This window comes from Gastrolobium bilobum, unplaced genomic scaffold (genome assembly GCF_033153095.1).
Source record: "Gastrolobium bilobum isolate Gb01-03AN ecotype WA unplaced genomic scaffold, APGP_CSIRO_Gbil_v1 utg45492, whole genome shotgun sequence".
In the NCBI taxonomy this organism is placed as follows: Eukaryota; Viridiplantae; Streptophyta; class Magnoliopsida; order Fabales; family Fabaceae; genus Gastrolobium; species Gastrolobium bilobum.
Genome location: NW_026899334.1, coordinates 66,930 through 78,622, shown reverse-complemented (window position 1 = coordinate 78,622; position 11,693 = coordinate 66,930). Strand labels below are relative to the sequence as shown.

Genomic DNA, 11,693 nt, shown 5'->3' with positions numbered 1-11,693 from the left:
GCATTTCAAGACCGTCAATCTGCATATTACGAAAAAATGTTAGTTGTAATTTGAAACAAATGTAAAATAAGTACAAAACTCACCATGCGCCCTATCTTTGCTGCCCTCCGTGATATGTAGCGTTTTCCCCTCTCTCTGAACCACTCCATGTACTCATGATTAGGTGACATCAAACCATATAATGGAGGTGGCAGTACAATATGCTGAATCCTAGTATTCCATCGATCAATGTGAGCCCTGAGCTTACGTCTCCAGTTCTCTTCAACCTTCCCCCGTAGAGTATGATCATGTATTCCTCTCAATTTTCTAGATTTTTCCGGGATGGGTTGATTAAGACCAAACTGTCGCATGCACCTATCCGGTTGACATGCCTCAACTGTGTGGAAGTAGATAATAGGTGTGGGAGCTAGCCACAGATACTGCTGCTCTGGAGTCACGTCAAGCCACTCATATTCTATATACGGCTGCCACACCACCTACAAACGAAATGTGAAACAATATATAGAGTTACAAAAAAAAAATAAACCCATAGACAAATAACAACACCGTAAGTATCTAACACCAAACCTCATCTCTACAGAGTGTGTCCAATGTTGCCCGATAATGGGTGACCTCATGAGGTTTAAACTTTTGTACAGCATTAAACCTGTCAATCAAAAACATTATCAACCATACATAATCGTCCAAAGTCAAGAAGTATACAGTTAGTACATACAGTATTAACCATACATTATCGAAATCAAATGAAGTAAATAAATCATACCGGCATCCATAATGTGTGCCCGGCTGTGGATGAGGAGGAAGGGGTGGAGCAATGGGTGGGAATCGTATCCATGCCCAAATTTGAAGGAGAATATGGCAACCACCCATGTCGCTTTGACGGGCATCTGTCACTTCACACAAATTCCTGAACAAGTGTGTCAAAACTGCAGATCCCCAGCTGAATCGGCCAATGTCCTCAAATCCTCCACCTAGCAACGGGACAAGCCGACAACCAAAATTGCTACCTCCAGACTTGTCCGCCAGCAACCAAGTCCCCAACATCCGCGCAATGTGAGCTTTTGTGAAGTAGATCTCGGCAGCATGATTCCCTTCATGATCAGTCCACCGGGTATAATGTCGATCCAAGAATGAGATGCGGAGGTCGCCAGAATGATGGAACTCACCGGCCTCTGGAACATGTCCAAAAACACCAGCACAAGCAGCGTGCCAATCCTCAGAGGTCGATCCGATGATGACAGTACCGTCGGTCGGCAAGCCCAAGATGCCTGCCACATCTTGTAAGGTGATTGTCATCTCACCTTGGGTCATGTGAAAGGTATGTGTCTCTGGTCTCCACCTCTCGATCAGAGCACTAATTAAAAATGTATCTATCTGTGATAAATTACGCAATTATCACGTGTTAACGAATTACATTATTTAATTACATAAATACAAAATGACATAAATAACATACCTGGATATGTTGCATCCTGGCAACATGTATGAAACCCGCCTGTCTGAGGTACTTTTCCACAACCTGTGGAATAGCACCGGTAGGTGGGCCCCCTTGTGGCTTCCCACGCCTCGTCTTAATCTTTCTTACATGCTCAGTATTCCACACACGCTGTGAAATATGACCTTTCTGCGTCCTCTGACGAAGGACCTCCCACCTGTAGGGTCCAGGTATGATCCACATGCTGGGATCGGTGGGCTCTACATCTGAATCAGATCCCGAAGAAGATGATGACTCAGCCATTATCCTTAACTAACTACAAAGTTATGCACTCCCGCATTAATAACATCATACATACGAAATTTACAAAGTCTCTAACACTATTTATAAATCACTAATTAATATGCTAAACCCTAATACATAATTAAAAATCAGTAATAATAATAACTACGTAATAATAATATTACTATATCATTACAACATTCATAGCATGACACAAAATTTCTAAATGACTATCCTAATGTTCCAAGTCTCTAATATACAATCAATCCTAACATGTATTACTAACTAGCACTGTAATTTAAATGTATACATATGAGGTATTATGACCTTACCTACGTTGGCAGAGCTTCGCTACGTACCGCGGTTAGAGAGAGGTTAGAGAGAGGTTGGAGAGGTAAATGAGTAAGGAGTGAAAAAAGGAAAGTGGGGTATATATAGGTTGCACATGAGACGCCCTCTTTGGGCGTCTCATTGTGCAACAGATGTGTAATTTTTAACAAAACAACATTAAATGCGTAATTATTTTAATTAATTACATTATTTTAATTTTTTTGCCCTGTCAATCAATGATTATTTCCTTTATTTCTTTTAGTTTCTTTTTTCTATTACCTTTTTTTGGATCTTATAGAATATGAATCTCTCGTTGAGGTCCACAACACCTCTATTTATTCATTGTTTATATTTTTATTTTCTACGAAGCAATTTATGCAAATCTTCTTCCCTTGTTGTTTTTGCTTGATCTTGTAATTGTTTTTTTCCTAATGGTTCTCCCGAAGAGTCTCGCTATCTCTCTAGTATTTTTCTCCCTTAGTGTGATATTGATAAATAATGGCGCTGAAGCTTTTCATAAACTATACCCTCATCTTCAATCTCTTACAGCGATTTCCGTGAGTGAACAACACAGAACTGGATATCATTTTCAACCTCCTAGGAATTGGATCAACGGTTGGTATCTTTCTTAATTTTTTTATACAATTTTTAACGTTGCCATATTTACAACATTTTGAGAGTAGTATCTTCCATATAAATATACATGATGACATAACAAGCGTACGACGATTTAACCATATGTGCTTGAACGGTGGCCTTAAAGGAATGATGCACCCTCTCTCCCTCTACCTGTTAAGGAATTGTAATTTTGTAAATAGACAATATGTTATTTTTTTCTTTTTTTTTGGGTGTTTTTTCCATATGTGCTTTTATGTTTAAGATCTTAGTGTTGAAAAATAAAGCTTGTGGAGCTTTCCGTTTAATGGTCCAGAAATTTGAAAGGGAATTAAATGAAGTGAAAATGTAGAATCCTGTTCTTCAATTTAGGCTTTTTATTCCTTTAAACGCACAGGAGAGATAGGATCTGATTAGGTACTTAACTGAACATGAAGTTGTCTTACCCTCTATGTTGTGTGCACCTGAATTTCGCATCCCACAGATTTTTTTCACTCGCAGAATTTTTTATTTTTTTTCCCACTGCAACTTTATGGTGATGAAATATGTCATAGTTTATCTCTGTTTTTCTTCCCTACCTTATAAGCCATGTTGCTTTCAAATAATCTTAATCTATTGTGACATTAAAATGACTCTAGCAACATTGTGGATTTTGCGAGTTGGCCCTATATTGTCTACATTATTATTTAGGTAAATTTACTATTTAACTCTTGGTTACGTTGCTTAAAACGGGTTTTCCTTGATTTGTTGGTGGATTGTTGTTCAAACTGTTTGTTTGCTTCAGTAAATTAGTGTCCTCAGAATTATCAATAATGCTAACTTTTGCTTTCTAATTCTTTCATGGTGCCTAAATTGATGAAATGGACGCATAAATCACATTTAGATCCAAATGGTAAGTGGAATTTTTTTTTCTTATTTTTTTAATTTCATTTCAATCACCAAATATTTGTATTTTACAATCTTATATATTAATTCGGAAATGCAAACAATGCAGGACCCATGTATTACAATGGATACTACCACCTGTTCTATCAATATAACCCCAACGGTTCTGTGTGGGGTAATATTGTGTGGGCCCATTCTGTATCAAAGGATCTTATTAATTGGAAAGCACTTGAACCCGCTATTTATCCATCCAAACCCTTTGACAAATTCGGGTGCTGGTCCGGGTCAGCCACTATCCTCCCGGGTAAAGGACCTGTGATTCTCTACACAGGAATTATTGACGAGAATAACACTCAGGTGCAATGCTATGCCGTACCGGAAAATGCATCTGACCCGCTTCTCAAAAAATGGATAAAACCCGATCAGTTCAACCCAATTGTGATTGCAGAACCCGGCGTGAATGGCAGTGCGTTCCGTGACCCGACAACAGCTTGGTGGAGCAAGGACGGGCATTGGAGGATGTTGGTTGGTAGCAGAAGGAAGGATAAAGGAATGTCCTACTTGTATAGGAGCAAGGATTTTGTGAAGTGGATCCGGGCCAAACACCCGATCCATTCCAAAGCAAACACGGGTATGTGGGAGTGTCCCAACTTTTACCCGGTTGCATTGAAGGGGGAAGAAGGGTTGGAGACATCCATGGTTGGGAATAATGTTAAGCATGTTTTAAAAAATAGCCTTGACTTGACTAGGTTCGATTATTACACATTAGGAACTTATTTTCCGAATAAGGACAAGTATATCCCGGATAACACTTCAGAGGATGGTTGGGGTGGCCTTAGATATGACTATGGTAACTTCTATGCTTCCAAGTCATTTTTTGACCCAAGCAGGAATAGAAGGATCTTGTGGGGCTGGGCCAACGAGTCTGATTTCCAAGATGATACCCATAATGATGATGTCAAGAAAGGTTGGGCAGGAATTCAGGTTAAAAATTAAAATAGTAACTTTGTATTTAATTAGATTTGTTTCAATTGATGATGCATCTAGTTATAGTTCAAATTTTTTTAAATACTTGTGTATAGTTCAAGTCATTTTTTTCAAATATATATATATATATATATATATATATATATATATATATATATATATATATGCACGTTTTTTACTTTAAAATCTACAGGCAATTCCAAGAACATTGTGGCTTGATTCTAATGGGAGACAATTGGTACAATGGCCTGTTGAAGAATTAAATTGTCTTAGAGAAAAAGAAGTTAAGATGTGCAACAAAAAGCTCGAAAAGGGAAATTATGTTGAAGTAGAAGGAATTACCGCTGCCCAGGTTGGATTTTTAATTAAGCATTATTATATATATCTATGTGTATGTGTATGTGCATAATTAAATTAATGATATTATATATGTAAGTGCAGGCCGATGTGGAAGTTACTTTCTCATTTTCAAGCTTGGATAAGGCAGAGGCATTTGACCCTAGCTGGGTGAACGCACAAGATCTTTGTGCCCTAAAGGATTCAAAAACTCAAGGTGGGCTTGGACCATTTGGGCTTCTGACTTTGGCTTCAGAAAATCTGGAGGAGTTCACTCCTGTGTTCTTCAGAATTTTCAAAGCTCCAAACAAGCATATGATTCTTTTGTGCTCTGATGCGAGGAGGTAATTAGTATAATTCAAATGGGGATGAGAGGATTTCTAATTTTGATTTTTCTCATCATGTCTTTTGTTTAATTTTTTTGATTTTTTTTTCTACATTTTCTGAAACAGTTCCTCTTTGAAGAGTGAATTGTACAAACCATCATTTGCCGGCTTTGTAGATGTGGATTTATCTACTAAGAAACTTTCTCTTAGGAGTTTGGTAAGTGTAAATGCAACTCTTCCTCCTCCATTTGGTGTTTACGTATGATATTAATTTATGAGTTCCCATAATAACTATATATACTTATTGATTCTGATTTTTCAACTAAATGGCAGATTGATCACTCAGTAGTGGAGAGTTTTGGAGCAGGAGGGAAAACAAACATCTTGTCTAGGGTTTATCCAGAGCTAGCATTGACAAATCAAGCTCACTTGTTTGTGTTCAACAACGGTACTGAGCCCATAACAGTGGAGAACCTCAATGCATGGAGCATGAAATCTGCTGTTATAAACTGAAGAGCAATAAATCAATGTAGTTTAAAGCTTTTATCAAAGATATTCTATTATTCAATTTATTAAGTTTTAAGCAAAAAAATATTAGTTTTAATTAAAATGATCATTTTTATCAATGATCGAACTTTCCGTGTGAACCCTCGCTCATATTATGTTTTGCATGCATCCATGGAGTTTCCAATTAAGTATTCATATTCCTTCCGTTCCAACTCTCAACACCAAACAGCGTACGTAGAATTTCCCAGAAGCGACAAAGGCATTATCATTAATTCCGCGTACAATGATCGTTGTTAGGGGAAAAAAAATAATAAGTAGACGGATGATTTTACCAAAAGAAATTAGACAGACAAATATTGCAATTATCGTTGTTAGGGAAAAAAAATAAGGGTTTTATAAGAGTTATGTCGTAGGAAAAATAATTGTGTTATGTTAGAGAGATTCGTTTTGTGTGCCGTAATTTTTTTTTCTTCAAAACATGCGGATCCCACAAAATATTGTGTGTGTAGAAAAAATTTCGTAATCATGTTAAATGATGAATGCAAACCCCAAAAAATAAATAATTAGACGGATTTTACAATTATCGTCAGAAATCACGGCCAAAATAACTGTCATACAGCGTGAACAATGTATATTGCAATCTGGATTAAGTAGTTGTTTTGCTCCTATTGATTTTTTTTCCCTTTATTGGATACTTGTTTATTTACATGATTTTATTGTGTAAAGATTTAACGTGAAACATTTTTTTTTTTATTTTCGTTGATTGATTGATTATTTTATTCGTATCTCAAATTATATTTTTTATATATACTCAAATAAATGATTCATTTATTTTGTAAAAATCATTTAAATTTTGGTCAAACAAAAATAAATTAATATATTTAATTTAATAAGAGAATCAAATTCATATATAATTTGAAAAAATTAAATAAAATTATAAAATAAATATAAAATAAATTAAGACTAAATGACCGATCAACCATTTTTGGTTTGGTTGGTCGATGAGGAATAAATGTTTCATTTGAAGTGAAATATTTTTATTTCTAAAGTGGAGGGGATGGATAAAAATTTTTCAGAAAAAAAGTATTTTACAATTATTTTTTGAGTGGAGCACAATGGTTTTTCAGTCGGTAAAGCACTACAAAAAATGAGGGCATTAACCACATTCAGTTCGCCACATTCATTAAAATCACCGTAAATAAAATTAAAAATTAAAAATTTACTACATTATTTATACACGTAGCAAAATTACCCTCGAGACCCTCTATAATCATATAAACACTTTTTCCCTGTTTAACGCAAAATAAAAAACTTAGGTTTGCTCCCTCAGTCTCTCTTCCCACACTTCGTCAATACTTAAAACCACAAAGGTCCGTTTCCTTTTCTTCGTTTCCATTTTCTCTCGTATTTTTCGCGCGTTGATGCTTTGCTTTGTTGAAACTCTCCCTCCGCCAAATCGATGCACAAGGCAAATTGAAAATAGAAAAAAGAAATTGAGGTTAAAGATTTATTTGCGGCAAATAGGTAAATCCAAAATTTTCTCTCGATTCTTGAATTTTATTTTTATGCTTTTATATACAGAATATGAACAATTGTGATTTTTATTGTTTTGGAAATTTTGCATGTCTATTTGACTTTGCAATTTCGGGCTTGGATTTAGTAGATCATGGTTGGTTTTGGATGTTCTTGGTGTTTAAACTAACTTTGCTTCTTATTTTTTCTCATCATTTTCTGGGTCCTGATTTTGCTTATACAAGTGACATTGATAGAGAGCATGATTTTTTTTATTTTGCAATTTTTTAATTTGTTGATACATTACTCTGCTACATTTTGCTATATCTTTGGTTGTGGTTGATTACAAGTACTATTTGCTTATTTGATATGCAAATATTCTTTTTTATATTTTTAATTTTTATATTTTTTACTATCAAATTCAATCGTCATGAGCACAGATATTTGAGCACATATTCAGTATAAATAATCTAGCATAGATCTAAATGTTGTTATGCATATGCATTTCAACTTAAGCAGAGAAGGGGTGTAAACTAGTCTCATTAAAATTGCAGCGTGAAATCTATGTTTTTTATTATATGATTATCAATTTTGTCCTTTCTCTTATATGAATGCCACGTACAGACAATATTGGTTATGCTGCAGTATCCATTAACAAGTCGCATAGATTGGATATATGTGACTTCGATGGACTTGATTTAGATTTTTGGATGGTTATGGAGGCATTGAATTTGAACTGAGTTCTTAAAATTTGACTATGATATTCTTTGCCTATAATGTTTTTTTGATTGAGCATGCTGGCATCCTTAAATTTGCAAGTTTGAACTATAATAGACATTGGTTATGGGTGTGGCTATGGTAGTTTTGAAGCGCACCTCTTTCACAGTCAACTTTTAACTATGTGCATTGCAAACTATAAGCCTTATGGCAGTCAAGTTCAACTCACTCTCGAGAGGGGTCTTCCTACTATGATTGCTTCTTTCACTTCAAAACAGTTGCCATATTCATCTCTATCGTTTGATATGTTACATTGTGCAAGATGTGGCATTCATTGGGACCGGAAATGTATCTTTTAAATCTCAATCTCTGTTATTTTTGTTGGGTCGACATGCTTATATCATTTTGTCTTTTTACTTATTCAACAAAAACATTTCTTTTCAGCATTATTTAGATGATACACTATACATTATACATCACTAGAAGAAGAAATTAGTTGTCTTCAAATAAGAATAACATCAACTTTTTGGTTCTTGAATGTATGCTTTGGCTTTTTTATATGCCGTGGATGTTGAACTATGAGGGCTGGCTATCTCATTTCCTAGATTTATGATACATTGTACTATCCAAAATAGCTGACATATACCAAATCAATATTTACTTTGATTTATGACTCTTATCATGTTGAGTTCTTTGTCTCTTTTAAGTACTAATCTTGATAATGTCTTGCAAGATTAGTAAGATATCTTAAAGAGTCTTGCAAATCGAAATGTGCGAAACCATTACTTGAGTATCAGGTTTGATAGTGATTAGTGTACTAATCTTTAAGATATCTTCAAGATCCCTACCTGGGCTGAACGAAGGGTTTTGAAATGTGACAGTGATTGCTGAAACTGTTTTTGGTAGTATCTTCAAGATCTTGTTCTTCAGCTTAAGCTGCTTCTCCATCACACAGAGTTCTGAGATATCAGTAGAAGCTTGCAAAGGTTTGGGATTTGATATTTTGTATGTTCTAAATCGGGGGGAGTCTCTTTATATATATCTTGGATTTTTTAAGTTAAAGGGTGAAACTAGAACTTCTTAATTAAGAAAGGTTATGCTACAGGAATAGGAGTTAATATATATTTATTTGATTTTTTCAAGAAAGGTGGGAAACGGAGAATGGGTTTGGTCAAATAAAAACGGTGTGACTCAGCAGAAATAAAACTCTTCGCTTAACATAAATACAATTGTTACTAGTTTTTTAGGTACAACTAGTAATAATTTATCTTTCTAATTTTTAATAAAAATTATTCTTTTTTTCTTTGATAAGGTGGTGAAGATTCATTATGCATATGCCTTGTAGTATCTCGTGCATTCAGTCCTCTCTAATTTTTCTTTTGAAATTTTGTATTAAATTTCTATCAAGTGAACCTCATACTGTTATTTTTCTTACATAGGTAGCACCTTATGAACGCCCTGCTCTAAGGAAAGCATATTTTTTTCCAGAGTGTAAGTCTGTATTGCTATTATTTTCTCTTAGATTTTTTAACCTCCCACCTCTGTTTTTATCATTGTATATTCAATCCAATTCTTGTGCTTGTATACATAGAGTTCAAGCCACACCTGCTCATGGTCTTTGCTCAGGTAGCATATACCCTTTTATATTTTATCACTTAAGCTTCCTTCAATCATGGGATGAGTCCTCATGTGTATGTAACCTATCAGTATAGTTTCCCTCGAAAAAAATTAATTAGTTAATGAAGTCTAAGTGAAGCTTTTGAGTGATTGCATGAGGGTAATTGAATTCGATTAACAATAGAAAAGAAAACACTGAACATAACACAAAATGGCAACTGAGTTGAACAAATATCACAATATAGAAATAGATTGAGCTTTGATTTTCTCAAAACATTGCATTAAAACTACAAAATCTAGAATGCCCTGCAGTAACAAATCTTAACTAGCCAAATCCTAAATATCTAATTAAAATTGGCTAGAGTTTAATCGAATTTAACAAGTAAGCATTTCATGAATCAAATAATGAAAACAGATTAATACATTGCAATCCAAGTATCAACCATTTTTGTTCTTTTTTTTCTTTACGTTCTTTTTTCTTTTCGTGCTTTTCAATTTTTTTTTTTTGTTCTTTATTCCATCTGGTTTATGTATCTATAACTCTACTCTAAACTTGCAAATTTTGTATTTTCGTGTTTAAATTATATTTTTTTTCTTGTCAATAAAAGTTATGGTTTCATTGAAAATTACTAAAAACTGCTTCAATTGAATGAGGAGTGAGTATCACAGATGCAACTTGGGTTCTGCATGTGATTTCGATTTTATGAAAATAAAATAAAATAAAGTCCCTTTAAATATTAAAAAAAATCAAAGAAAGGTGTGGTTTTTCTGGATCTTTCTTCGGAAAAGTGGTGAGTAGTGGCTTTTTGAATTTTTTGACTACATATGGCACAATTTGCTACATGGAACCGACCAAAGAATGCATGTTTAGTACTGTGTGTTTTTTCCAGGAAAGGGAAAGCTTCTTGAGGGATGTGTTGATTTCTCAGGGCATGGTTGTTGTTTACTCATCCACTTGAAGGTAACTCATATAACTCTTTTATTTTACTGTGTGTCTGTTTAGTACTGTGTTTTTATTTTACTTTTAGATATACATACAAGATGAATTTACTGAATTTTTGCATCAATTTGGGTTTCTATTTTTCACAATCATTATTTACCCCCCTAATATCATGAATTCTACAAATACAACAGGTTCCATCTCAGTCCCTTTTCTCACAACAGGTTCCATCTTGTTTCTTGTTATACACCAAACATGAAACTGCGGAAAAACTACTACTTTTCTCCTGATTTGATTTTAGAATTTGGTTATTTAGAAAAAGGAAATTAGTTTTAGTTTTAAATTCATGATTCTGTAGCCTGTACCCATATTTCTTTGGTTCTGTTTTTTTTTTTTTTCGGAGTTACTCATTGAAATTTTTTACGACCAAATAGAGAAACTAATGTAGGAAAAAGAAGTTCTCCTTACATCAGTTATTGTGCAATAGCATGAAGTTTTCTCTTTTAGTTCTTGAGCAGTACCTGAAATCATGAACCAAAAGCCATGGCTTTGGAGGAAAAACTCTATGGGGAAGACAATATTTGCAATGGACAAAGCTGTCAGCCCTTCTAGAATCATTGAAGAAGTACTCAAAGCTTTATCTTACTCATTTTTATATGCTTCTCTTTTCTTTCCTCATTCTCTTGTCCAGAAATCATTTAAGCTATTACCTCTACTAAGTTTTGCCAAAATGTTGAACTATGTAGTATTGACTCACATGTAAGCATAGGAAAATGCTTCACCTACATACTACAAAAAGATTCAATGTTCTGACATAGTCTATTTTTTATTAGGAATATGATTAACATTCATCAATAATTCAATGCTCCTGCTTGGTCTCATTATACCCTGCTTGGTCTCAATACCCTTGAGTTTGTATTTTCTGTTCACATTTCTGCTTCTTCTAGTGGTATTATCTTTATTTAGTCATGTATTTTTTTTGTATAAATTCTTCAATGATATCAATAAAAAAAACTTACATATCCAAAATTGGATATAGGGTTTAGAGTTTGGTTTACGTTTTATCGTGTTCATTATTTTGCACGGGCAATATTTAATATTATTTTCTTTATTGATATAATATTTATTAAATTTGAAATATTTTTAATTAAAAAAAAAAACTTCATATATTTAGCCACATTCATCATGAATATGAATGTGGCTA

General features: G+C 34.0%; 2 protein-coding genes across 2 annotated transcripts; one reads left to right on the top strand and one right to left on the bottom strand.

Annotated features, from left to right (window-relative positions):
* Positions 1–555: 555 nt before the first annotated feature.
* LOC133289729 (protein MAIN-LIKE 2-like) lies at positions 556–1,296 on the bottom strand. The gene is made up of 2 exons (XM_061487725.1): positions 764–1,296; positions 556–646 (listed from the first exon to the last, which is right to left on the bottom strand). Exons 1-2 carry the CDS (start codon positions 1,294–1,296, stop codon positions 556–558), a joined length of 624 nt encoding a protein of 207 aa, XP_061343709.1.
* A 1,182-nt stretch (positions 1,297–2,478) lies between these two features.
* Positions 2,479–5,709, top strand: LOC133289734 (beta-fructofuranosidase, insoluble isoenzyme 1-like). Its single transcript, XM_061487733.1, has 6 exons — positions 2,479–2,662; positions 3,657–4,531; positions 4,728–4,886; positions 4,976–5,214; positions 5,323–5,413; positions 5,530–5,709. Exons 1-6 carry the CDS (start codon positions 2,479–2,481, stop codon positions 5,707–5,709), a joined length of 1,728 nt encoding a protein of 575 aa, XP_061343717.1.
* Positions 5,710–11,693: the final 5,984 nt, after the last annotated feature.